General features: G+C 43.1%; 1 protein-coding gene across 4 annotated transcripts in view; it reads left to right on the plus strand.

The window, feature by feature from the left end:
- PRICKLE1 (prickle planar cell polarity protein 1) overlaps positions 1-23,149 on the plus strand; it is a 65,786-nt gene extending 42,637 nt beyond the window's left edge. The window contains exons 1-8 of one of the 4 annotated variants that reach the window (XM_074903023.1): positions 8,475-8,613; positions 14,464-14,643; positions 16,889-17,002; positions 17,813-17,950; positions 18,458-18,661; positions 19,224-19,410; positions 19,574-20,437; positions 21,794-23,149. In XM_074903023.1, coding sequence (XP_074759124.1) covers positions 14,512-14,643; positions 16,889-17,002; positions 17,813-17,950; positions 18,458-18,661; positions 19,224-19,410; positions 19,574-20,437; positions 21,794-22,650 — 2,496 coding nt within the window. In that variant the 5' untranslated portion in view covers positions 8,475-8,613; positions 14,464-14,511 and the 3' untranslated portion in view covers positions 22,651-23,149. Of the gene's footprint in view, positions 1-8,474; positions 8,614-8,900; positions 8,996-9,715; positions 9,755-14,463; positions 14,644-16,888; positions 17,003-17,812; positions 17,951-18,457; positions 18,662-19,223; positions 19,411-19,573; positions 20,438-21,793 lie in introns of those variants that run through there. The other 3 variants (XM_074903024.1, XM_074903025.1, XM_074903022.1) reach the window with 3 other exon arrangements.
- Positions 23,150-27,522: the final 4,373 nt, after the last annotated feature.

Raw genomic sequence — 27,522 nt, forward strand, 5'->3', positions numbered from 1 at the left:
CTTTCAAAACCTGTTTAAAAGATATTGAAGCATTATGTAGTTGGAAGGTTGCATGTGTTTCTGCTGTCTCATCTTGAAAGTGATTGAACTTTTTCCTTAGAAACTGCAGAATTGCAGAAATTAACCTTGAACTGTCTTTGTGAAAGTGACCTGGCACTTGAACAGATTCCCATAACCTCTGATGTTGGAACTCGCAGCAATGGTGAAATGCTTCAATTCCTAGTGGCTGAATGTAAATATATTCTTAAAAATGGGGGTGGAGGTTGTCTGTTCTAGAAGCATGCATTGTCTACGGCCATAGATTACATTAGCACTCGTTCAATTAAATTCTGGTACTGATTCAAAGCTAAGTATTATGACTTCAAGGCTAGGCATCCGAAGGAATCCATCCGGAGCAATCTGGTAAGAAAAGCTGGGACAAGCTGGCAAGCCCAGGTGGGTGTAGCTTAAAGCTCCAAGGCTGCCAGCTGAGTATCAGGTGTCAGGTATTGTCGAGCAGTTGCTGTTTCAGTAGCTGACAGTTTGGTAAGGACTTCATGGATGCTTGTACAAAGGTCACTCATGTCAAGGATACCAGTTGAGTGTTCTTAAAACAATCTTCATTTGTACTGTGTGCTTCATACATAAGGATTTTCATTACTGTGAATAATCTAAAATCTTTTACACCAAAAATATGCTTATATATTTCTATAAATCCAGTTAAGGAAATACATACGTATTGGAGGCTCCAGACTTTTGTAGTAATGTCATGTTGGTGATGAGGTGAAGCTTGATATTTTGGGGACTTAAACTGATTTTCCCTGTTGTAGTTACAGTTAAGTATCTTTCCACTTGATGTGGAAAGGGTAATGACTGCTAGCTAAGAAACATAATTAACTAGATTTTTATTTGAATATTTATTTAACTATTTAATATACATTAAATTATTATCCTGCTTGAAACCCAGGCGTAACTAACATCCTGAGCAAACACTACCTGCCCATTTGGCTTTGAACTTCAAGTGCAGTGGAGATGAAGGAAAGGAGCACCTTTATGTCTCCAGCCATCCAATCCTAAGCACCTCGCGGTGAAGGGAATACTTGGAGGAGAAATTTGACTCTTTCAAATGTCTTTGGATGGTGACTGTACTATGTCTGGGTTTTTTACTGATCTAGCACTTCTTGCCTAATCTTTCTTCTCAGTTGATACCTGTGTGTCCGTAATTCCTAGGGCACTTGGCAGGCAACTGAGAGAAGTGCTGGTGAAGCCATCTTCCGTGGCTGCCTTTCAATGTGGTTGTGATGTATCAGTGTATTTATAATGGCTAGCTACTGACCAGGAGTGGGACCTTCCCTCTGGGCTTTCCTCCCATCCCCTACCTAATATGGACAGTTGCGCTCAACTCATCCTGCAATAAGCCAGTTCTGGGAGCTAAACCAGAAGAGAAAAACTAATCATACGGGGGCGGGAGAGAAAAAAAGGATGTAACCTCCAAAATCAGCATTCCTCACTCTGTTAAGCAGAAGGCCTCTCTGGGTTTCCCAGAAAACGTGCTGAATCATAACCCTCCTAGGAAAAGAGACAGCAAGCTTAAACCTTGCATGTTTACCCTGCATCTGATTTGGTCATACACAGTTAGATTAATGTTAGTAAGATCAAGTTTATACTAAGGGCAAAACTCCTTTAACATTTACTTTTATTTACCCAGGCATGTAAATGGGAGCTGGTTTGCTGCCCATTTAGGGGTAATGTGTTACATTACAGCACTTCCATTGGGAAACAAGACAGTGAAAATGTTATTACCAAGATGTCAGCTTATGGAGAGTTGTAACTCATTCAAGCAAGACGTGGGACTGAGAGGGAAACTTTCATGGCTTTCACAGAAGGAACTTCAGTGAGGTGGAGGACTTTCTCTTGTTGCTGTTTTTTGTTTGGGTTTGGGGTTTTTTTAGTATAGGAGAGAAAAGGGAAAGGAGATTTGAGTATAATTTCTGTTTTAAGGTAGCGACAAAACATGGAAACTCATTGTAAAATTATACATCAGTGTCTGCAGTCATTTGGGTGTCATTTGGATGCTGCCTAGCCCATGGCAAGCTGCCTTAAGCATGAAGAAAAAAAAAGCTACAGTAACAGTAGTGGTAGAGAGCATAAGCTGGCTGAATAGAAGAGGGATGAACCTCTGTTGAGGTGGAAACCTGCCCAGCTTTGTGACAGGCTTTTTTGTCTGCTGAGCAAGAAGTGAGAGGACTGTTCCCAGACTTACCTGGCTGGGATAATTATTTAGCCGTTGATCTTTCTGGACAGAAGACTGAAACGCTTACCTTTTTTTGGTGATGCCTTTTGGTAGAGTTTCATGGCCTTCAGTCTTGACAGCTCATCAATCTGGTAGTCTGTCTCTCTTACAACTGCTGTACTAAAGAAAGCTAATAAAGGTGTAATGCATCTCATTACACACCTGCCATTTTTTTACATCCTCTTCGCATCACTGTCTGCCTTGAGGATGGCCTGTGAGATTAATTCAGTAAAATAAATTAATAGTTAATCTAAGCATTGTTCTCTCCCCTGTATTTGTAGTGTGCTGTGGGTATAGCTTATGGAAAATGGCAACGTAGCACTCTGCTGGGTTTCAGTGACTGCTAGATTTCCCTCCCCCTGTGGATTAAGCAAGAGGAGATTACTGCATACCTTTGCAAATCTCATTTTTGGTTTAGAACTGATTTTTATTTTCTCTGGATATAATGCTGCAGCAGCAGTAGTAATCCTCCATGTCAAGCTTTGCCTTCGCTTAATCACCTAGGTTTTTTCCCTAGGTTTAGGCTGTTGCAAATTAATGCCAGTGACAGAGCAGACTGAGTGTAACTGGAATATTACTCACGCAAAAAAACTGTACTCACGAAGGGCTTGAAATTTGTTTTTAAATCCTAGTTTAAATATTTGTCTAAATATTAGTTTCTCTACATGGATGCCCTGCTCCTGGGGTGGATCTCCCTTTGTGTGTGTGTATATGTGTTGACCATAGTAGAAGAGCCACACAGTTTGCACCATTTCCTAAGCTAAATCAATTTCCAAACCAATTTAGATAAATTGCAAAGGGTTTTTTTGGAGGCAAGGCCTGAGAATGGAGCTTTACACAGATAAGAGTGACATCATTCATCATCCGCACAGGCTTTGGCACAATACTTGGCTGAAAAGTCCCTCAATAAGCAAACAATGCATTAGCACTGGCTCTGCAACACCTTCCCTATTGCATAATGGTGTTTGTGCTGGGGTGTTATTAAAAACCCAGGCAGCGATTCCACCCTGTGTCAGCCTCTGCTACCGGCAAAGCGTTGCAGGCGCATGTTGTTGCAACTTACTTTGTTGTGCCTTGTGCAGCCTGGGAAACGGGGTGCTGATTAACTGAGGATGTTGATTTGGGCAGGAGAGCCCTGCTCAACCCTGTCAGCTGGTGGTTGTGGTGGTATTGTGGGCATCTGGGCGGTTATCTCTGCCCTGTGTGACTGTGCGGAGCCAATTATGATAAAATCAAGATTACTGGCTTCAGAAAAGCCTGTGGGGTTACAAGTTTTCAGATACGGTAACAGACCTGTTAGTTCAGGAGCAAGTCCTAGCCCGATCTAACAAGGAAGGGCATTTTAATGAAACTTTAATTCTTTGCTGCTGAAGCAAGTAGTATTGTGGTTTTAAAAGGTGTGTTAGTCTTCGACTCTGACTGCATTAAGAAAAGGAAATAGAATAAACCTCTTAGATGTGCATGCCCAACACAGTAGCTGATGCTGGCCAGTCCTCAGGCCAGTGATAGCTGGTGTAGCTCTCCAGCAAGCTGTTCAGGCGCTGTTTCCCTCCTATATGCCTGGTTGCTGGATGCCTTGGCAGTTCCCTGTGCCGTTGTTTGGCAGGTAACTTTAAAAATGCTCATTTTTATTTTTATTATTTATTTGTCTAGTGCTGCTTGACCGTCTCCTAATTTGCTATCTGATGTTAATGTTTCCATTGGATGTTTTCGCTTACTTTCTAAAGTTGAGGCATTGTTTCCACTCTGTCAACACTGAGGCAGGCAGAGGCAGACCGTTAGGATCACAGGGAGTGCAGCAAAGAGGGGAGTGGAAACCAAGCACCCTGACTCGGTCATAAACCTGTGCTGGACAAAACTAGTCTCATCCTTATTTTTTTAACTTCTTGCATTTCACATGTGTGCTTCCTTTTAATCCCTGTATCTCTTCCTCTCTATTGCATATCACCTCTGATTCTTTTACCTGCATGTCTCCTACAGAGCTGGTTTTCCCTGTATTTTTAAATGTTATTTTAAATGTTACTTAAAATTTGGCAAAGATTCAGACTTTGGAGCATCAGAACTCACAAGGTGCTGCCTCTGTGTCCTTTCTTTGCAAGCTCAAAAGAGAAAAATACAGGACACCAGTCAGCGACACAGTCTAGAGGCCCTGATACATCAGTAACAGCACCCGTCTGCCCCTGTTCCGAGCAGCACATGATCATCTGCTGTTGGGGCCAAACTCCACATTTGGGTGGGCAGGAGGAAGCGGTGTTTAATGGGGAGAGCACAAGGAGGTTTCACCAGTGGCTGTAGGTGCGGAGTGGCACAAAGAGGGGTGGCCTTGCTCTGGGGGGCCCATTAGGGTCTTTCAAGGCTTCCAGTGTGTCAGGTGTCTCCTAGTGATCATACATAGTGGTAGAATTGTGCAAACTGTTTCCACCTACAAAGGTGTACTTCCACACTAATGTCCTTAACCTCTGAGGGGAGGCCTAGGGCCAGGTTTGACAAGAAGTATCTAGAGAGGCAGATGGATGTCCACAGGGGTTTCAGAACGCACCAAGGTAAACATAGTTAAATTTCACTTGTATTTGAATTGTAAAGTGGTCTTGGAGGACAGTCCGTTTATGCATTGGCTGAGCGAGACTCTCTTGCCCTTTTGTTTGCAAGGTCCATGACTCCCAGTTTGCACAGAGGAGGGAGTGAAGCTGACAGCTGAGCCTCCAGCTCCACAACAGTCCAGCCTTGTAGGAGTTGGTCCTGGTTTTAGCTTGTACAGGTCCAGGGAACTAAACCTACATTTTTTCACTGGATTGGGTTTTTTAGTGGATCAGTTCATACCATGGGTGAAACCACATCCCTTACTCTGGCCTTGCCACTCCCTCAGGTCATAGACCTGGGACCATCTAAGATGGAAAAGGATCTTGGTGCTGTAAACACGTCCTAGAGCTCCTTGTGCTGTAGCCTTTGGGCAGGACCATACATGGTCGAGTCACCGTCCCTAAAATTCCTGAAGGGCATACCGGCCAGGACTAGGCAGGCTTTGATTTGTGCATAAACCCTTAGGCAGCAGTTGGAATTCCTGCTCCATGGACTCTTTCTGTGCTGTCAGAAACATGCAAAACCTTTCTTCCTTTTTTTTTGTTTAAAAACGTGAAAATTGGTTTATTTTGAGTAGTTTTCTCACTGATTTCTCTGAAAGAATTATTACTCAGATACTAGTTTTTCTTGTTCTAGCTTCCATTCACCTTACTGCATACTTTCACCTTTCATAGCTGACTCATGACTTTTTATTTTAAATGAACAGGTGAGATGATGTTCAGTTAAAATTTTTGTAGTGGAGGTGGTGATCATTAAAGGGTGATGATGTAGAGAGTGAACTCCTCTGTTTATCCACAGAAGATCAGGCTTGAGGTGGGTGTTATTCCACAGTCCTAACCGGAGAAGCTGCCACTAAAGCACAAGAGGTTAATTTGTTTTCTGCTCCTTGGTCTCGCTTCTGTGACTGCCAACAAAGGTAGCAATTACCAGTGTTATCTCAGGGGATGTTCCTTGATGTGGATAATTTCAACTGGGAAACCAAACTGATAGGCTTAGGGAATTTTATACAGGCCAGAGAACACCCCTGTCCTGGTTAGTAGTAAAAGTTAGTTGTTACCCGGACTAAATTTGTGTTAATAATTTAGGGTAAAAGGTTCCATATCCATTACACATCCCTTGAAGCATTCAGTTGTTTGGAGGATCAGCTCTACTCAGCCGAAGTCAAGAATTTGTAACATGCCTTAAAGGGCAAGTCCGTTTGTGCCTGTCTTTTTTTTAGTTTTAGCTGGATTTTTTTTTTTTAGGCAACTTCTGTGGCATAGTTTATGCTTCAGATAACAAGTGTGTATGCTGTCATATTTGTTGTGTAAAAATAAAACATAGCAACACATTTGTTCTTGGAGAAGCAGCCTGAATCAAAAGATAGTGAAGGAATGACTTTCACAATTTGCAGATGCCTAGGGGGAGTTATGATAGCTGGTTCTTTAGCCTAATATTCAAGGGTATGGTACAATCCAGTGTTTGAGCACTGAAACACAGCAATCCGAAATTAAAAAAAAAAAAAAGTTTAAAATAATTGACGACTTAAACCCACTACAGCCCTTGTTAAATTGTTTTAACAGGAGTGTGGTGGGTTTTTCATTGCTGGTACTTCTAAATCAAAATCAAGTGTTTTATTCATGCAGACAGTAATTTTAGAAAAATTTTACGACCACATGAGTTTAGGCTGGACGATCACAGTGATTGGTTTTGGCCTGATAATCTTAAGTGCATTGCCCAGAGCAATATAGTATAGTACTTTCTGTGCTCAAGCCAGAAAAATCCAGGGAAAAAAAGAACAGGGCAGCCAACTATCTCTGTATACCCTCAGACACTTCAGTGTTGGGGAAAGTGCTGGCAAGATCGGGGACAGTTTGGCTGCTCTTCTTTGGCTTTGGTACACTCTGGGTCAGGAAGCTTTGCAAACGTTTCTGCAGCCATTGAGATGGTTGTGTTGCAGAAGTCCCCAGATGAGTCTCCTTTTTGCAATGTGCTGTGCAGACGCTGTGAGCCCTCGCTGCAGGGAACTACTAACAAAAGATCAGGCGCCCCTGGAAAAGGAGTAGACAATATATGCAAATTGTTGGTATTTAATTCAGTCGTGTAGTGGGGAAGAATAAACATTATTCCTGACATTTCCATTTTTGATTAATGGTGAATGGTGTTGGCAGATGTTCAGCTGGCCACCAGATGGGGTCTGCTCAGTCCAACAAACAGAATAGAAAGTCTGGGTCGTGTAAAGCCAGCCCTGACAAACGCTCTGACAAAATCTCTAGTTCATCCAAGTGATACGCCAACTTTGACCTCAAAACAACTTCGCAGTTTGAGAATGGAGGTAGCACAACCAGTGAAACTGCTTATGGAAGTGAAATGGGGTGTGGAAGGATTGGAGCTGGTTCATTTGCTGGAGTTTCAGCAGTTTTGTTCTGCTGAAGGCGCCGCGGGCGGCAGCGTTGGTTTCACGAGGCTGGATCCGCGGGGGTTCACCTACGGTTGCAAGTAGAAGGGCAGGGTCTGCGGGCACATCTCGTGGCACGGCCGGTTTGTGATGGGGATCGGCTGTTGTTTAGCGTCGTTAGCCCAGGCTGGGCTTTGCGACTTGATCAGATAGCCCGGTGCTGGTCCTGCCCCACCGGCCGGCCGTGCTGTCAGGCTGCCTCTGGCGATGGTTAATCAGCAGACGGGAGCAGGAGGGGCGAGGGCTCTTCCCGGCCCGACGGGAAAGGCGACGCAGGGTTGGGGGACGCAGGGATGCTTCTCCGAGCGCCTCTGCCCGCGGCCCCCGCCGCGCCTTTACCCGTCAGGGCCGGCTCCCCTTAGCACCCTGCGGGCAAAGTCATTCACATTTAGAAGAATGAATTTAAATTCATGCAAATTCGGTTCCTGGGGGAAGCGATAAGTGTCTGCGAAGTGCCCGTCGCAGTCCCGCACCGCGGGCCGGGGCAGACAAGGCGCCCCCGGCTGCGGGACCCTCGGGGCGGGTGTGGCAGGTGGGGGGGTGTGTGTGGCTGCTGCCCCTGGCAGCGAAGCGGGGGGTTGCTGCTTTGGCCCCGAGATGCAGCGCGAATAAATTCCCTTTGATAATGACTTCCCAAGGGAGACAAAGAGCGGGAGGGAAGAGGAAAGAGGAAATTTGACCGCGGTGTTCACGGTTACATTCACGGTGCCAGAGGGGAAGCTGCCCGCTGGCCTTTGAAGCCAAACCACCCGTCTCTTGAGGCTTTTTAAGCCCACGCTGGGCGGGGAGTAAAAGTGAGGGCTGGCAGTTTTTTGTCCAGGGGCGTTTAGGAAATGACCCGTAGCCCGGGTACTACTTTCCTGTGCATAAGATGGGGCGCGGACGCTCTTTCTCACTTGCGACGTGCCAGCCGAGGCAGTGATGGACATCTGCTCGTTGGGGTCCTTAGTTTCGAACTGATTTTGATTTATACACGGCCATCTAGAACAACTGTTTTCCCGTCCTTATCCGAGCCCTCAATTTCCCCGGCAGGTCCGCGCTGCCGGGGCCGGGCAGGATCAGCCCGGAGGGCGGGGTGGGAAATCTATTTCGGGCGTTAAACACGGACAGAAGTCCTGGCGCTGAACCACGCGTCCGCCGTGTCCTCGGCGCAGGAATTTATCGCTTCTGGTGGTCCCCTGGGCGGGCGGCGGGGCCGCCGCCCCTTCCTGCCTCGGGGTCGGGGGCAGGAGCGGCGCCCCGCTTCCCCCCTCCTCCCCCCCGCCTGGGGCGGCACCGCGGAGGGAAGATCGCTGGCGGGAGACGTTCCCCGGCCGGAGGAGCGGTGAGGGGCGCCCGGCGCTGGGGCCGCGCTCCTGCCCCGGCGGGGAATGCTGGGGGTCCGGGGGAGCCCTCCGGGGGTGCGGGAGGTGGGAGGCGCTACCGGTGCCGGCCCGGGGCGCGTTTTGGGAGGGGAGGGGCGCTCGGGAGGCTGCTCCCTCCCGGCCTGCAGTCCCGGGGGAGGGGGAGAGGAGGACGTGGAGGCGGCGCAGGTAGCGATCCCGCCGCGCTGCCAGCGGGCGGGACGGACAGGGGAGGGCAGGGCAGGAGGAACCCCCCGCTTTCCTCGGCGGGGCTGTGCCTGGCGCTGGCCGCTCCTCCGGACCTGCCCGGGGAGGGGGAGCCGCGCCCGTCCCGGAGCCGGGGAGCTGCGGACGCCTCGCCGGGTCTGTTGGGCTTTCCAGCCCCGGGGCAGCGGGGAAAGGGGCTCTCGGTTTAAAACAGCGAGGGGGCGCGGGGTCGGGTCTGCAGCGGGCGGCGCCTCTCCCGCGCCTCTGCCGGCTCGCCGGCAGCCTTGCCTCGGCGCTGGGCAGAGGGCGTGTGCAGTCCCTGGTGCCCGCTCCCCCCGCGGCTCGACCGGGCTGGGGGGTGCCGGTGCCTCCGCGTCGCCGGTGGGAGACCGGGGTGGGGCCTGGGGGCTCCTCTCACTCACCGTAACGTCCTGGAAACTCGGGCAGGAGGGGAAAAAACCCACCTGTCCTTCAGAGAGCTCTGCCTGCTGAAGGAGGCAGCGTCCCGGCTCCTCTGAGATGGGCGCGTACGGCTCGGAGGCGCGTCTGTCAGAATAAACCGGGCTGCGCGTGGAATGTTTTGGGTTTTTTCTTTTTTTTTTTTTTTTTTTTTTTAACAACTCCAGTCTTGTGACTTACGGAGCACTTTCTTGAAGTGTTTTCTCTGGAAACTTGTCTCAAATGAGGGCTGTGAGCCCTAACAAAGAAGGGTGTTGTTCGGGAGCCAACAGGTGACGGGGTGAAACCTGAGTATATGTGTACATTGGAGTAAAGTCTGGCTGCTGTTTAAAATAGAATTTAAAAAAAAAAAATCAATAGGAGACTGTAAAAGGCAAGATTTCTTTCCTTCTCGATGTGTACACCCTCCGAAGGAGAGAGGAAGCATCCGTGAGAATCACACTTCCTTGGCTAGAGGTTTGTCCTTGCCGGCGTTGCCATCCTCGCAGCGCCAGGCGTGACACGGCCAAGAGAGACGTGTTGGCTTGGGCCGAGGCTTTGTCACAGTGCTTCCTCCTTTTGTTAACGCAGGTAGCCTGTCTTTGCACTGTGGCTTGTCAAAAGTAAATACTCTGAGAAGCATCGTCCGACTTGCAGTTGGAAAAGTGCTCTTTGCGCCAGGATGCTAGAGGAGGAAAGTGGTTAACTCTTCTGTCTGTCGGTCTGTGTATGCTGGCTAATGAAAGGGAAAACTAGTTTTTACTCCTAGGGTCTATCTAAAGGTCTATTGAATGGCCAAGTATAGAGGCTGCCTTCCTTCGCTCTGGAAAGGTCGTTACTCAAAGGACCCAAGAGCTGGAGAAGTTGCTGTGTGCTGATGCTGATAAAAATTCTGCTCAACTCTGGATCCGTATTTCCCAAGTACAGAGCTATAGAGCTGTCTGTAAATATGTTACTTGTACTGCAGGTAGGGAATGGGACTTTCTGATCATTTGCGTAATACATATTGGAAATAAGTATTTCAGTTATTAATGGTTATTTTGTGGTGGTTTATTGCTGCTGTATTACATCCTTCCTCTTCTAATGTAGTTATCATGCAGCAGGGATCCAATAAGCAGGTGAATGGGCTGGCCATGCTAATCTTAACTCGTTGAGCCCTCATTGTGAATGGATGCATGTGATATGCATCTTGTATCCCCTATAGCCTTGTTAACAAGCCTTCTAACAAAAAAGTTGTTAAACAATTTGCCCTGCAGGACAGACTAAAACAGCAGGGGATGGGCAAGGAGATGTTTGTCTAACTGTGCTCACAAATCATGACCTCTTCTATCTGGTCAGGGGTGAACATAATCAGTGAGCTGGAAATCCTAGTGCAGGGATAACCTTTATATGGGGTTCAGCAATAGCTTTACTCTAAATATGTCCTAATATTTTGTGTACCAGTAGGTTTGTAATTAGGAGCATAGTTTATCTTCGCTGGTAGAACTTTTGTCATAATGTGATTCCATCAGTGGAAAAAACGTATTAATTGCTTTTATTTTAAAATTAAATTTAGCTGTTTAATTCAATTATGTTATAGCTGTCAAGCTGCCGGTGACATACATACCTCTTTGTAACTATGAAGCTTTTTTTGAGAAGATAGCATTTGAACAGAGCTGTAACCCCAAAATGTTCCACAGACTTTAAGAAATCAAAACAAAGCATCCTTGCAGTGTTTTGTAGAAGTCATGGCAGGAGTAGAAAGACCACCTTTCTACTCATCCCTTGGAAAGCATTTATTTTTTCAGCTGTTGTTTATATTAATTTGAATCCTCCTTAGGATGTAATCATTTTGAACAGATTGCTTTGAAGGGTGAGTGCAGTTGGGGGATAGAGAGGAAGAACCCTGTAGTTTTAAAATGCAAACCAAATTACACTTGCGCAGGAGAGGAAGGAGAACTCCTAAACAAGCAATTGCTAAAATAGTTCTGCAGGTAGCCTGCTGTTAAGCTGGGCTGGTTTAGAAACCTCACTCTTAGCAACACCACAATATTTGTGACATGGCTGTATTGATATATGGTGCACTGTCAGTCACTTTATAGCTGGCTTAACATCAGCTCTATGGCAGCGTTTGTCTTTTAAAGTGAATGCTGTCCTTTGAGTAATCTCGGTTCATTGAGATTTATGAACCTTGCTTTAAATATTTTCAGTTGCCTCATCTGGGGAGGAACACCCTGACTGTAAAGTTGCATTTAACAGTTGGAGGTGAGGTGTATTCTTCCTTTATTCTCTACCAGTCATCCTTTCAACCTGTCCCTGTATCACTGGGAAATGGACCTGTGGGTCTGTGGTTTTCTCTTGTTGGAGCTGGAGTGCGTGCTGTCTGAAATGAATGGGTCAGAGGTGGCCCAGGCAGGATCAGTCTGTGGAAAAGCAGTGTGGTCTCTCATACCAATGCCTTGTCTTCCTTTGGAATTAGGCAGCAGTCCTTTACTTAAGTACCTTTGCTATACTTCAAATCCCAACCTTACCCAGAGCTGCGCTTTGACATATAGATGTAGCATGTAGCCTTAGCGTTCAAAAATCTTGACAAGTTAACAAGTCTTCATGCATTCAGATTTTGGTTTGTTTCCTTGTCTTTCAAGAGAAGAAAGTAAGTCAGAGAAATTAATCTTTGATCTTAAGGAGAAAGGTTTTTGAACAGCCAGTATGAAGCTCAGTTACCTGTGTACTTGTGAGCGAGCCAGGGGTACACCCTGCTTGAGTGCCTTGGGACTGGCAGAGCTGAACCCGTCTCTTTGCCTAAATTACATTTCAGATCTGCTTCCTGTGGTTCGGTTGAGGTCAGGCTGCCTAATGAAATGTTGGCAAAGGTGTTTCACCTAGAGACTCCTTTTATTCCTGGGTTATTGGCCAGGAGTCAGTTCTTGAAAAGTGACAGTTTGACCAACACAAGTTCTCGTGTTGCAATGCCATAAGAGTTGGAAATACCATCTTATGTGTCAGTGAGTGGCATGTTATTGTAAACCTGGTATCTACCCCTTTCTGAAGGGAAATTGTAAACCAGTTCTGTCTGCTTCTAAGATCATCTTGGAAGGACTTGGGCTTCTCAGTGGTACTCATAGTGATTTTATAATTCAGAATTATTTGGGTATAGATGATTCAGGACAGAAGCTGCCAACCTGAGCATCCCATCCATCCACAACAGTGAACACTTGCCTTTTTTTACTGGAGTGATTTCTTAACTGCATCACAGTATTCCTCTGTCCCTCCTTCTTCACACCTTGGTTTTAAGCAAGCAATAACAAAAACATACCTGATATTTGACTTCATTTCCACTAGTATGTGCACAGGAGAAACAGTATTGTATCAGTTGTCTTATCATCTGTTTCTGAAGGAAACTAATTCAAGGGAGCTAGTATGTACGGGTATGTCAGTCTGTCTGTTTTAAATATATAAGATTGAGCTTTTAGGACTGAGTTTGGTTTTAGTCACTTTCCTTGACAGAGGCTGTAATATGGTGATGCTAAGCTCAGAAATGTTTTGCTAACCTTCAGTTGTTCAGATAGAGTAAGATTTCAAAAATTTGCCTGACAGCTCACAAGCTTTATAGAAATAGCCTTTTCTCAAAGGGGAGGTTGAGAGGTTTGCTTGCCCCATCAAATATTAAATGAGTCTTTTATTAAGTGCAGTGTAATAGAAATGTGTTGGGCATCTTAGCAGTGCATGAAAAATAGCACGTGTTTTTTGAACCAGAAGTTCTTGGAGTAAAGTTAACAGACAAGTTAATTTTTTTGTGCACTAGTCCAGTGGAAGAGTTAAGCAACCCCATCTCTTTTTATTTGGTGTGGGAATATATAGACAAATTGAAAATGAGGGTAGATAGACCGTGCAATATTCAATATCATAATTTCTCTTGAGTTAGCAGCTTTGGATGCGTGTGGTCACTTTATGAAGCAGGTTTGGGTTTATGTACTGAATCAGCAGAGCCTGGCACTAACAGTGCCTCACGCTTCCAAGGAGGAAGAACTTCTGTTGAGTAACTAACTAGCAGAATACTTGAGTACACGGTCTTAAATCTTTCTTCCCGTCTGTGATTGATTGGCAAATTGTTTTCTTTAATATGGTGGTGATGAGACTGGAAGTGTAATGTGGGACCCACCAGAAGTTTTCAGATTGCTCTCCCCTTTAGACCCACCAGCAAGGTTATATGTCAAGGAGATTAACATTTTCTACAGCTCAAATCTATCATTGATAAGATTGCATCTGTGTTTAGATGAATAGGTGAAAGAATTGCCTAAAATGGGGAAGGCACGTTTTACAGTAATGTACAGATATCTGTCATGGTAGGATACATCCTCTCTGTTTTTGGTTATCTGTATTTCACTGAAATTCCTGGTCTGAATTTCCTAAGAACTTATGCTAGAATTAATATAATATATTTTAATAAGCTTTTTACTGCAGAATGATATGGATGTTGGTGAGAGCCACCTTTGCCAGTTGTGACTCAGAATGATCCCACTGATACTAAGCTTCACAGGCTTCATGAATCAACAGAAGCATCTCCCTGTAGGGTTTTAAATTAACAGAACAATCATGATGTATTTTACAGAGCCTAATCTGGCATAATTGGATTTCAGCTATTTAACTGGACCAACGCCCTTCCACTCTGGTACAGCTAAAACAAAGCTCTCGGAGGAATCCAGCAGATGCTCACTGCTCTGTGCCTACCTTGTGAAAGACACGATGCTACTTGCACAACTGTCTTTCCCCAACAACTTGTTTCGTTTTTGACAAGCGGTTGTCATGTCTTTTGCGTTACTACATTGGTGGTAGTAATGACTTGAGGAAGAGCTCATGACATTCCTTTTGATAATATCTGCTTAACAAGTCTTTCCTAGATATACCTACATATAACCTGTGATGTGAAACAAGCAGAAGTGTAAAAGATGACAAGAGTTAATATTGAAATGCATTGTGGTTGCCAAATATGGTGGTGTGTGTCTAGTTTTCTTTTTGTTGAGTAGTTTTATTTTTATAACTCTTTTAAGCACTTTTGAATTGCTTGTAGCAAGCTGTAATGATGCTTCAATTGTTTGGTGTTCTGGGCCACACAGGGAATATTAAACTGTTGTAAGATCATTTACACTGATAATTAGTTGTTGCATGTTCAAATTTATTAAAACTCTGTTAATCTCTTCTTCCAGATCAATTGCTTGATGAGCTGCAGCTGAAACATTTTACACTTCACACTTATGCCATTGGAAATGGAGCCCAAAGCCAACAATCTTGTTTTCGGGTGTCAGCGAAGCTCAACATCTGATGATGACTCTGGCTGTGCCTTGGAAGAATATGCCTGGGTCCCCCCAGGCCTCAGACCAGAGCAGGTACCAACTCTGCTTCTGCATTTTTACAATAAGCCTTGTAAGGGCTAAGGGAGTGATATGCTGCCTCTACAAGTCTAATTAAATTCTTACAATGTAAAGTCGTCTAGAGCTCTTCACTTCTTGTTTTGTTTCCTATTCCAATGAGGCTGTGTTTAGGGAGCTTAAAATCCTCGACACTGAGGAGTTCCATGTTCCAAAAAAAAAGTTTCCAGACAAGATTTTTCAATAAATACGTGCCACTGAGGTATGTATTGTCATGTCTAAAAGCAGCATAGAAATTTGCTTTCTATGTGAAGTTATTACTTATTAAAGCTCGTGGCATTGTGCTACTTAGCCAGTACTTCTCTGCACTTGTACAACTTTTTAAATAATGTGGCATTTGACATCTAGAACGTGTACGTTACTACGGCACACATAGTGTTCTGTGGCTGTGACAAGTAGTAATGTATTTTACACTTGTTTTGTTTAAATAGTTGTATGCCTGCCATTTGTTCATGGCAGGTTTTCTCTTGTACAGTCTGTGGAGCTGACACTTGTGGGTGGGTTGGGCTGTTCCTTCCCCTCTACCCTTCTTTATGTTTTGTGGTATCACAGTCATGAAAAAAAAAGTGAAATTATTGATGAGCAAGTTGCAATGGGAGATCAAAATCAACCTCTCATGGTATTTATTTACTTGATGATATTGGAACTGTGCTGAATCTGTGTACTCAATAATATCCAGAACTCAGACTGTAGTGTTAAATGGACAAGAGTGGCTTTGTAGCGTCTGCTAACAGAGGCAGAGCAACCCTCCTTCAGGTGGCAAGCTAATACAGTCCTTAGTCATAAAGGTGTAGAAGATATCTCCTTTTTGCTATGCAGAGATTTTCTTAATCATAAATAAAGTAACAAGTCAGCAGGAATGGCAAATAATGGGCTATTTTTAGGGAAAGTCTTTTTATTGCTTACTTAAGCATATATAAGGATTGTGATGAATCAGACCTTAAGGCAAACGAGCAAGCTAACATTTTGCCAGAACAATTAAGGGCCCTAAAATGCGCTCATAATCCATCTAGCTCAAACTCACTAAAGACTTTTTTTCCAAGAAGAAAGACCTATTTTGAGAACAGTGAAATAAACTTGAGAACAAGGGCATAAAGTATCTTTAAAGCTCCAGTTCTTACTGCATGTTGTTATGTTTTCCTGCAGCTTCTTGAAATAAAGTCAGTAGTAAGTGGGCTTACAGTAGACTTCTGATGTTTAAATTTTAGTTAAATGAAGACCAAGTCATGTTTTGTACGACCTTTCCCATATAATTTTGATTGCTTCCTGAGTCAAGTGACTGATTACTGCTTCTTTTTCATCTGTCTTGCACACTAATAAGCTGTTGACCTGAGCATTATTTAAATCTGGATGGCAAGTAATATTTTTGCCAGTAGTCGGTTCTTATTTACAGCCCCAGGCCTCGTGACAAGCTGGAAACTGCATAGGAAAAACAATAAATCTGTAGCTGTTCCACAAAAATATTTTTTGCCATTGGGCTTTGTCATAGTGTTCATTACAGTTTTCCTGTCATAATTTTCTTCTGAAAAAAAAAGAAAAAGAGTGAAGATTGATAGGTGTGTACACCTAATATTGATTTCTTTATCAAAAACATGCAGCCCGTGAAGATTTTACAGTTAATTTACATCTGATTGAAATGTGGCTGGATCCAGCCTCCTCCCAAGGGAAGGATGTTTCCCCCTTCTTACCAAAGCCCACATGGAAGCAATGAAAGCTGATGCTTTGGGTGAACCTTGATCAGCAGGAGACTACAAAACAGCTTTTGTCTCAACAATGTGTAAAATGCAGAGAGCAAATTAAATTTGTTTATATAGTGGCTGTTTTCTGGAAAGCTTCATGCCTTGTGTGGTAAATTGCAGAGGGAAACTTGGAATTTCCACGGGGTTGTTGACCAGCCCTGAAGGGGGTGGGAGTAATGAGAACATTAAATGTGCATAATTTATGGTACCCCCTCCTAATTGTCACTGCAAATTGCATTCCAGAAAAACAATTCAGCAGCTGTGTGCTAGTTTTATCAGACAGTTCAGGTTTGCTGAGCTGGTTCATCTGTGTCTCGTATTTTTAGCACAAACTCTGTCACAGGTCTAATGTGGCGTAACCTTCTTTGTAAATGAGACCTGGGATAAAACAGTAGCTGAAGGAGGCTTGCAGGGCTTGGGTGATGTGTGTCCCTCAGTTTGAGCTCTGTGTTCCTCCTGGTCAGGTCCAGCTGTATTTTGCCTGCTTGCCAGAGGAGAAGGTCCCTTACGTTAACAGCCCTGGAGAGAAACACCGAATTAAACAACTTCTCTATCAGCTGCCACCCCATGATAATGAGGTAAATACGGAATTCAGGATGCAGCATCAGGGTTTAGGCCTCCCTGGAGGTTTTACGTGGAGAATTACCTACCTGTGTATTTATTACAAGCCTAAACCATGGCCTGCAGTGGCATCTGACCTGTAAAGCAGCACGGTGTGTACACTGAGTCCATTGTTTAGCTGTCCGGGTGGCTTGCGTGCAGATAAGAGCTGTCTGGAAGGACACTGCCTTTGCTTGCTACGGAGGCTGGTGTCACTGCAATAAACTTAACACAAGTTGGTTTTATAGTGTTTGCAGCCACCCACCAATTACCAGGAACCTACAAATTCCTGGAATTGCATTGTAGCACACAAAAAGGATGCTTTGTGATAGTAAAAGGTTTGCATCTCAGATATGCAGTGTAACTTGGAGTAGAAGTGGAAATAACAAACAAGCTCTTTGTAAGGAAAGGGGGCGGGGGTGTCAATACTTAAGATCTTGTGTATACTGCAGTACTTAGTTGCGGGCACTTAACCGTAAATCTAAAGGGCAATGTTATGGCTGTTTTAGGTTCATTCCATTATTTTAGGATAGCAGCAGGTTTTGGTTTGGCTTTTAAAAATCTTATTTCTTGCCTAGACAACTTCTTAGTTTAGTGTAGTGGGGTTTTTTTCTCTGCAATACAAAATCTTTCTCTGTATTACTTTTGTATTATGCCATATTATCTATTTAATGATTGCCAGCATGCCTGATTAATTTCTTGCATGTGTGCACTTACTTATTGAACTGTTACTTTAAAAGCTCAGTATCTAAAATCTAAAATAAGTTCTCCTGTGTTTTCACTGGAAGGTGAGATACTGCCAGTCTTTAAGTGAAGAAGAAAAGAAGGAACTGCAGATGTTCAGTTCTCAGCGCAAAAAGGAGGCACTCGGCCGAGGCACTATTAAACTACTCTCAAGAGCAGTGATGCATGCGGTTTGTGAACAGGTAATACTGCTGGTGCCACAACCCAACTAGCGGGCTAAATAACGGAAAACTACAGTATCTCAATATTAAATGTATTAAATGTAGGCTTATCTCTGTCTATGTCTGAACACACACACACACACAAAAAAGATTATTTTTGAAACTGCATGTAAATAGAAAAAAGGTAGTGTTTGCTTAAGCAAAATACAACCTTTAGTACTGGGAATGAAGTGAATCTGATTCATTCCTAACTCAAAAAAACTTGTTGCTGACTCATACTGAAGCAATGACAAATTAAAAATAGGCATATGCTTGAAAATGTTATATATAAAATGAACTTCTATTCGCAAAACATTTGTTGATGCACAGAATTTGTTTAAACTAAAATTGAGAATATTTTTTTCTCTCTTGTCAGAATTTTGGAATAAAACCTGCATATATTGGGTTGGGTGTTTTAACTTCGTTTAAATGCTAGAAAGGTAGTAGTTTGGGATGGGAAGTGTGTTCACTTTCTGGTTTTGTTCCTAGTGTGGTACAAAAGTAAATGGTGGTGAAGTTGCAGTTTTTGCTTCAAGAGCTGGGCCTGGTGTTTGCTGGCATCCCTCGTGTTTTGTGTGTTTCACGTGTAACGAGCTGCTCGTTGACCTTATTTACTTCTACCAAGATGGAAAAATCCACTGTGGCAGACACCATGCTGAACTTCTCAAACCTCGATGTTCAGCCTGCGATGAGGTAAATAATTCACATTTTACAGCCAATCTACACTCCTGTTGTTCGATTAACAAACTGCATTACTTGACCAATTTCTAACTTCAGACGCATTTGTTTAAGAAGTCCGGACTCTGCTGCCTAGATGTGTTTGAAGGCTGAAGGATGTTTCATTTCTTGTCAAATTGGCAATAATACAGGCAATATGATGGTATTTAGAAAGTACATGCTTGTTTGTATTTAGAACTGAATCTTGTAGATTTAATTAGAAAAAGGATCTTTACAAGTACTCCAAAATATGATCCTGATAGCTTCTTTAATGGTTGAATTCTTATGTTCTCCTTATGTGTTTTGCTTTAAAAAGGACATGTTTGTCCCTTTTTTTTCCTTTTTTTTTTTTGTTATAGAAAAAGTCAGAAAGCTGCAGTTGCTATGGGGAGGTTGTTTCTATCTTTGTGTTCAAGAGGCAGCTAAATAAAAATAAACTTAGCATATGAACTGCACAGTTAGGATATTTTGCGTGTTCTAACTCCCAAGATGAGGTTTTGGCCACGTAACTAAAAGTTTACTTTTTATCTCTGAAAAGATAATTTTTGCTGATGAGTGTACAGAAGCTGAGGGTCGCCACTGGCACATGAAGCACTTCTGTTGCCTCGAGTGTGAAACAATTCTGGGTGGACAGAGATACATCATGAAGGATGGGCGTCCATTCTGCTGTAACTGTTTTGAATCTCTCTATGCAGAATACTGTGAGACCTGCGGGGAACACATTGGTAAGTATGTTCTTTTTAAGCATTAAATTTACAAATTAAGAAATTAAGGGAAAGCCAATTTATGAAATCATTTCACATTCTAGAAGTGTGGATTCTGCAAGCATTTTTTTTTTTTTTTTTTTTTTTAGAGAAACCCAAAGCATTGCTTTTTCTCCCTTTCCAGGTGTTGACCATGCTCAGATGACCTACGATGGACAGCACTGGCATGCCACAGAGACTTGCTTTTCTTGTGCTCAGTGCAAAACCTCTTTGCTTGGCTGCCCTTTCCTTCCAAAGCAAGGGCAGATTTACTGTTCAAAAACCTGCAGCTTGGGAGAGGATGTTCATGCCTCCGACTCTTCTGATTCTGCATTTCAGTCTGCTCGATCCAGAGATTCCAGGAGGAGTGTTCGCATGGGAAAAAGCAGCCGGTCAGCCGACCAGTGCCGCCAGTCTCTCCTTCTCTCACCAGCCCTCAATTACAAATTTCCTGGTCTTTCAGGCAGTGCTGATGATACTCTTTCTCGTAAGCTGGATGACTTAAGCCTTTCAAGGGAAGAGGCGAGCTTTGTTAATGAAGACTTCTGGAAAGGAAGGGTAGAGCAAGAAATGCCTGAAGACCCTGAAGAATGGGCTGAACATGAAGACTACATGACTCAACTTCTTCTGAAGTTTGGTGATAAAAGCCTCTTCCAGCAGCCCACTGAAGTAGACATTAGATCGAACGAACACTGGATTTCTGATAGCATGGTCAAGAGCAAGTTGGACTTGAAAAAAAATAATCCAAGCCTAGCAAGTAAGAAGTATCAATCAGACATGTACTGGGCCCAGTCACAAGATGGCTTGGGTGACTCTGCCTATGGCAGCCACCCAGGCCCTGGCAGCAGCAGGAAAATCCAGGAGCTAGACATGGAACATGGGGCGTCAGGATACAAACATGACCAAACACCATGGTACGGGGGTTCACTTGAATGTTTGTCTGACCTGAAACAGCAAGAACAGAGTGTTCGAGACTCAATGGATTCTTTGGCTTTGTCTAACATAACAGGTAATGGAGGAAAGAATGACTGGTTTTGATGGAGTATTTTGAACTTTTTGTATCTCTGATTTTTAAACAGCTTTAGTAGCAAGAGATGCATGTAAAGTATGCAGTAGCTTTTATCATGCACATATTCTTCCACAAGATATATTTCTGCTATTTCTATTTAAATTTTTCTTTCCTTTTGAATTCTCTTTCGTTTGCTTATAACAAAAAAAATCCATAATGTTAAACAGAGTAAGAATGGTCTTGAACTATGCATTTGTTTATACAAATGACTGCTTTTAAGCAAATGAAGATTTATTTTTTTCCATACCTTAAGTACAAGAAGCTGCATTATATACTAGGGTAATATTAAAAATAATCTGCAAAACACTTCAGGTAACTTAATGATTGCTTGTAAAGGTATGTAGAAAATCTGCAAGGGTGGTAACCTGCTCAGGCTTAGGAAATGAGGTTTATAAGATTATCTTTCTTCGTTGACTAAAGAGAAACTGATAATCCACTTTTGTGAACCTCCTTGTCAAACATGATTGAAATTAGCCAAAGGGATAAAAGTCAGATATGTAAGTGTCTGTGTGTGTGTGTGTGTTAACCTTACTTTTCTATTTCTCTACAAAAAACCCAAACCTGAGAGTTAGATATGGGAGACCCATTTTAAAAGTTGTCTTATCCTCTTCTCCATTCCTTTCCTTCTGTAACCTGCATTATTGTAGCTTCTCGTGTAGCTCAGGCCTGGCTGCATGCTGCACTGCCCAAGCAGTAATCAAAGAACTGCTGAGGGGAGCTTGATTCAGGGTCACGGGAAGAAGAGGAACTAGAGGTGTTGTACCTGGGAAGGTCACAGGGTAGATGATGCTGTTGTGGGAATGAAGGGCACAGATCTGGAGTAAACCAGGCCAACTTACTGCTGATGATTTTGGGAGGGCAAGGATCCTTCTCTGCAAGGCAGTAAGCGTGGCTTTCCTCTAGCAACAGTTGGAATATTGAATTTAGTGACACCAGAAGCATTAAATATTTTAGCCTTAAAAATGGTAAGCACGAACTGTAAATAATTTTAAGAAATTCTCTTTTTCTTAGAGGCTTAAATATATGCGTGTTAGAGCTGTTTAAAAATTTTAAACCCATTAAATTTCTTCTGCTCTTGATGTTTTAATGTTAGCTAATTCTTTGGTAATCAGAGCTAATACTTAAATATTTTAAGTCAAAGCTTAATTGAAGCTAGTCCTTTTGGTAATAGTTCCAAATAACATTAGAAAGGTCTGCTTTACTGAAATGTTCAATATTTTGTTATAATACTTATCTCTTGGATGGTCCTTTCATTTTTATTTTTTTTTTCCCCTCTTTTCTCTATTCCCACCACAGGGGCTTCGATGGACGGAGAAAGCAAGCCACGGCCATCTCTTTACTCTCTTCAAACTTTCGAAGAACTGGAGGTAGAGGACTGTGAGAAAATGAGCAACATGGGGACTCTGAATTCTTCAATGCTCCACCGGAGCACAGAGTCCTTGAAGAGTCTGAGCTCAGAGTTGTGTCAGGAAAAGGTCTTGCCAGAGGAAAAGCCAGTGCATATGCCTGTACTGAGAAGATCTAAATCCCAGTCTAGACCACAGCAAGTGAAGTTTTCAGATGATGTTATTGATAATGGAAGTTATGAGAATGTTGAAATACGTCAGCCTCCAATGAGTGAAAGGACTCGTAGGCGTGTTTACCATTTTGAAGAGCGTGGAAGTCGGCCTTCTCATCATCGTAGAAGAAGTAGGAAGTCTCGTTCAGATAATGCACTTAACTTGGCCACAGAAAGAAGATGCTCTCCAAGAGAGAGATTTCGTTACTACTCCCCTCAGGATCATGAAAAATTTATTCAAAATAGAAGCTCACGTGAGATTCGGGCATATATTCAAAATGCGGAGCTGTATGGACAGTATGCCCATACTAGGTCTGATTATGCACTGAGGAATCAGGTGGTTGATAAGTTTTTTGGATTGTATGGTGAGGAAGATGACTCCTGGTGTTCAACTTCATCTTCATCATCTGATTCTGAAGAGGAAGGATATTTTCTAGGACAGCCAATTCCACAGCCACGATCACTGAGATACCCATACTATACAGATGACCTGTCTGGTCCAACTACTGCATTATCTAGTTCTCAGTTTGGACAAAGGACAACCAAATCAAAGAAGAAGAGGGGACATAAAGGCAAAAATTGCATCATTTCTTAATTTGTTTTTAACAGTCAGGAAAACCAGTCAACTCTGTAGCTACAGTTTGAACCACATCTTTTTCTATTAATAAATGTACTTAGGCAAGTTGCTAAGGTTCTTAATGCTTTGCCAGTGTAAATGATAACCTTGCCAGAGTTTACATTGTACAAGTAACATTCAGAAATGTCACTATGCCAAATGATGATCTGCTCGGATATTGCTAGGTTTACATATTACATTTCAGCTGTCAAAATACTGTTATTGCAGTTCTTGATACAGATGTTTTGTAGACATTTTATTTTATGCTCGCTATTCACCTATGTTGAATTATCTGAGAGAGGGGATTCAGCAGAGATCAATAAATAAAATTGCCAGTCCTGTGCTGTAGCTATACCCACGCAGGGTGATCTTTGATTTTTTCCTCTTACCACCAAGAAAAAGAAGGCGCTATACTGTGCCCTTTCTTCACTGATAAAACTCACTCTTCCTCCTTCAAGTTTCCTTACAAAAACTCTTGTGGGTTTTGTTGTTTTTTTTTTTTGGGGGGGGGGGGGGGACGGGGGGGACGACCCACTCCTTTTCCAAAGAGACCACTATTAGAGGCAAAAATCAGAATGTGGGATCTGAAATGCTTGAGGCCTTGATGTATCCTAAAGCAGCAGTAAATGGTTTACACATTTAACTTTCATGTGTTCCCCTCCACAATTTTTTAAGAATTCTAAGGGGGGGGGTTTCTGTGCCTGTTTAAAGGAAGATACTCATTCAGCTGCTGGAGTTGGACTTAGCTGCCAATGAGTGGTGATGGTTTTTAGGCTGTGCCTCCCACCCCCTATCAGTGAAAGAGATGTACAAGTGCTGGAGTCCTTTGCTCAGGCATGTAACCCCATTTAAGTCAATGAATCTACTTATGTAACAAATACTTTCATAAGGGCTTAAAGGATTAGGCTCCAGAATTGTGTCTTTTCAAATGCATTATCCAGGATTTAAAATGTATTAGCTGCAATTCTAAATCAAAAAACATTGATATTTATAATGTAGTATTTCATAGGCTTAAATGTATTCATAATTTAACAGTGCAAATACTAATGTACATATTGTACAGTTAAAATTTTAAAAGCTGAATATTTTTATATCCCTGAATTTGAAGAAGTTTGTTACAATATCAAACTAGATTTGTTAGGGGTTTAACAGCAGCATTATGGATGAAATATTGCTTGTATTTTAGTCAGGGGTTTTAAGTTGAAAAATATTGAAAAATGCTTAGTGCAAAACAGCTTAATTTTGTCTACTAGGTATGAAAAGCTCTGTATGCATGGTGGGGCTATGTAAATACTCTCTAAGCTATGGCCCTCTTAATCTTGCAAGTGTTATTTATGGGTCAAGCAAAATGTAAACTATATAAATGTAAAAACCACACAAGCCTGGAATATATCAGTACAACAAAAATGCAACTCCTCCTCTGGTTGTGGATTTTTTTAAATTATTATTATTGTTTTTCTCTTTGCCCAGAAACAGTTTCTGAAGTTCACTATATAAAGGAAGAGAGATGCTGGTGGTTCTGGAAGGGCAAACTGGCAAAAAAACTACAAAGTAGTAGGTAATCTCAGAAGTTGCCTTGAATTCATTTATGGAGCAGGAGCTATTTCAAGTAATAATAAACTTCTTCCAACTTTTTAAAGGACAGAAATTCGTTACTTGACTTAACGGCGACATCCACCAATTAAGATAGTAAATGCTAAAGCCATTGGCCTTCTGACCACCTGAAGAAAGGTAGTTAATGAAATAACAGAAGCCTGGCAAATTGAACTAAGCTTGGAATTCTTGAGGATATAGGAGGTTTGCAATAAAAGCAACTAGAAGTAAGGGAGGGAATGGACACATGGGTATTGGCTTACACCAAAGAAAATGAAGCTATTGCTAAAGCTAAATCAAACTAGCAGTTGCTTGCTTGTATTTTTCAGGGTAAAATAAGCAAAAGATTCTTTACTCCCAGAGGTGGTATTCACCATATAAGTCACTTTTCTAGTACAAACAAGTCTTGTGTACATGAAAGCTGATCAAAGTAATATCATGCTACATTGCAGGGGCCAACAGGCGGCTCATGGGATGCTTCCAGCTGGCGGGCTGCTGTGGTGGATGAGGCAGCGTTTGCTTTCCTAGCAGCCAAACAGCAGAGCCCGAGGCAGGAGCTCTGACCTGTTTTCCCTCAAGACCAGACTCAGCCGGGGAAGGTAGGGTTGCACAGCACGATGCCTAGGGGAGCTGTACTCCAGTGTGTTGCCTTCCAGGGGTTAAGCAGCTTGTTGAGAGCTAGTTTAGATGTATGTGCCTTAAAAGCAGAGATATCTCCCTTACCTGTGCTGGGCTGCAGGACCACAAGTAATTAACAGTGTTAGAAAACATTTGGAAAGCTTTGTTTTGCTGAGGAACAGACTGCTAAGAGATGTTCGTGACAGGGAAGGAATAATAGGTACTTGTAAGCACGCTTAATGGAAGAGGGGCTGACTTGTATTTTTATCCACTTTAAAAATTATACACTAAGTTTAAAGACAGCTGTACAACTTTGTGATTAGAACGACTTTGTGTTACTAGAACTGGCACCTATATTCCAACTGGAGCTTATACTGTGGTAGGCCCCTAAGATCACACAGCTGCACACCCAAGGGGAGAGGGAAGAGAATCAGAACAGTAAAAGTGAGAAAACTCGTGGGTTAAGATAAACACAGTTTAATAAGTAAAAGAAAACGAAAACAATCCTCAAAAACACCCAACTGATACAAAAAAGCCCAGCTGTTCTCCACTAGTCAACAGATACCAGCCACTCCCTGAGCAATGGCAGCCCTGGCAAAACACCCCCACCCTGACTTTGTTGCTGAGCCTGATGCCATACGGTATGGAATGTCCCTTTGGTCAGTTGGGGTCAGCTGTCCTGGCTGTGTCCCCTCCCAACTCCTTGTGCACCCCCAGCCTACTCACTGGTGGGGTAAGAGGCAGAAAAGGCCTTGGCTCTGTCCAAGCGCTGCTCAGCAACAACTAAAACATCCCTGAATTATCAACACTCTCTTCATCACAGGTCCAAAGCATAGCACCACCATAACAGCTACTATGAAGAAAATTAACTCTATCCCAGACAAAACCAGTACAACCTTCATAATAGTGAGAAGTATTAGGGCAATACGTTATTCACAGCCCCATCAAAAGAGGAAACCTTGCACAGATCAGACAACAGCGTGGCAAGGAACCCATCCTTCTCTGATACGTGGCATTAGCTCCTTTCATAGTTGGGGTTTTTATTGCTAATTTTCATGCTAACTGCTTACGTTGTCACTCCAAACTGCCAACTCACCCAGTCAGGTTACAGATCTGTTCAGAACCACTCCAGCCTCAGCAGGTAGCGTTGAATTTCCATGCTCCTTTCCTTCCTCTTTCCTCTTCCCTTTTTATTCTTCTAAGGCTATCTGAACGTTAATGAGTGCTAGGAGTAAGTTTTGTTTTCAGGAGCTCTTATGGTGACAAAGAAAAATTCCTCCTGCACAGCATCTGTGTCCTTCCACCAATACTCCTTCCCAGGAGCCCCATTGAGGCTGGCCACCAGACCAAGGACAACTTTTTACATTGATACGAAATTAATTCAAAATATATGTTTGCTTCTACAGGGAACAAGACTAACAGCCATGTTTCTTGCTGAAGTGATTGGCATAATATTTTACTTTTACATCAACACAAAGCATACATCACAAATGGTTAAATGTCAACATTCAACATAATGACAAGTACTAAACAGAAAAGCAGTTACCTATCAATCACTCATGAATGTGAATTAAACCTTTCACAGAAATAGCACTTACCAAAAAAATCAAAAGGCTCCTTAGTTCACGAGTAAAATTTAATCAATTTTAATAAAAAAGTCGGATTAAGCCAAGGACAACCTAACAAACTTTGGAAATATCTTACTGCCTTACTAGCTAATCTAAAAAACCAAGAATATTGGCTGGCGGGTTGGGCTCAAAAGAGTTATAGTAACTGGAGTTACATCAGGCTGGTGGCCAATCACCATTGGGATTGCCCACGGCTCAATTTTAGGGCCAGTGCTTTCATGTTTTTATAAATTATATAGAAACAGGATTCAAATGTACAGTAACTAAGTTTGCTGATGATACTAAACTAAGAGGAGCTGTGGACTCCCTCAAGGGTAGAGAGGCCTTGCAGCGACATCTGGATAGACTAGAGAGCTGGACAACCACCAACTGACATTTGAAAAGAGCAAGTGCCAGATTCTCCATCTGGGACTGGGTAATCCTGTTTATACATACAAACTGGGGAGATGAGAGGCTGAAGAGCAGCCCTGTGGAAAGAGATCTGGTGGTTTGGATTGAGAATGGAAAGTTCATCATGAGTCTACAGTGTGTCCTGGAAGCCAAAGGGCCAGCCGTGTCCTGGGGTGCACCACTCACAGCATAGCTGGCCGACTGAGGGAGGTGATTGTCCCACTCCACACTGCACTTGTGCGGCCCCACCTCAAGTACCATGTGCAGTTTAGGGTACCTCGGTATAAGAAGGACATTGGGCTATTGGAGTGGGCCCGGAGGAGAGTGACCGAGATGGTGAAAGTTCTCAGGGGTAAGACTTACGAGGAATGGCTGAGGTCACTTAGTCTGCTCAGCCTGGAGAAGAGAAGGTGGCAGGGTCACCTCGTCAACGGTCTACAACTTCCTCAAGGGGGGGAATGGATGGGGAGGTGCTGATCTCTCTCTGGTGACCAGCAATAGGACATGAGGAAATGGAATGGATCCCCCCCCTGCATTAGAGGAAGTTCAGGTTGGATATCAGGAAAATGTTCTTCACTGAGAGGGTGACTGGCCACTGGAACAGGCTCCCCTTGGAAGTGGT

The sequence above is a fragment of the Athene noctua genome, chromosome 3 (assembly GCF_965140245.1).
Source record: "Athene noctua chromosome 3, bAthNoc1.hap1.1, whole genome shotgun sequence".
NCBI classification, from domain to species: Eukaryota; Metazoa; Chordata; class Aves; order Strigiformes; family Strigidae; genus Athene; species Athene noctua.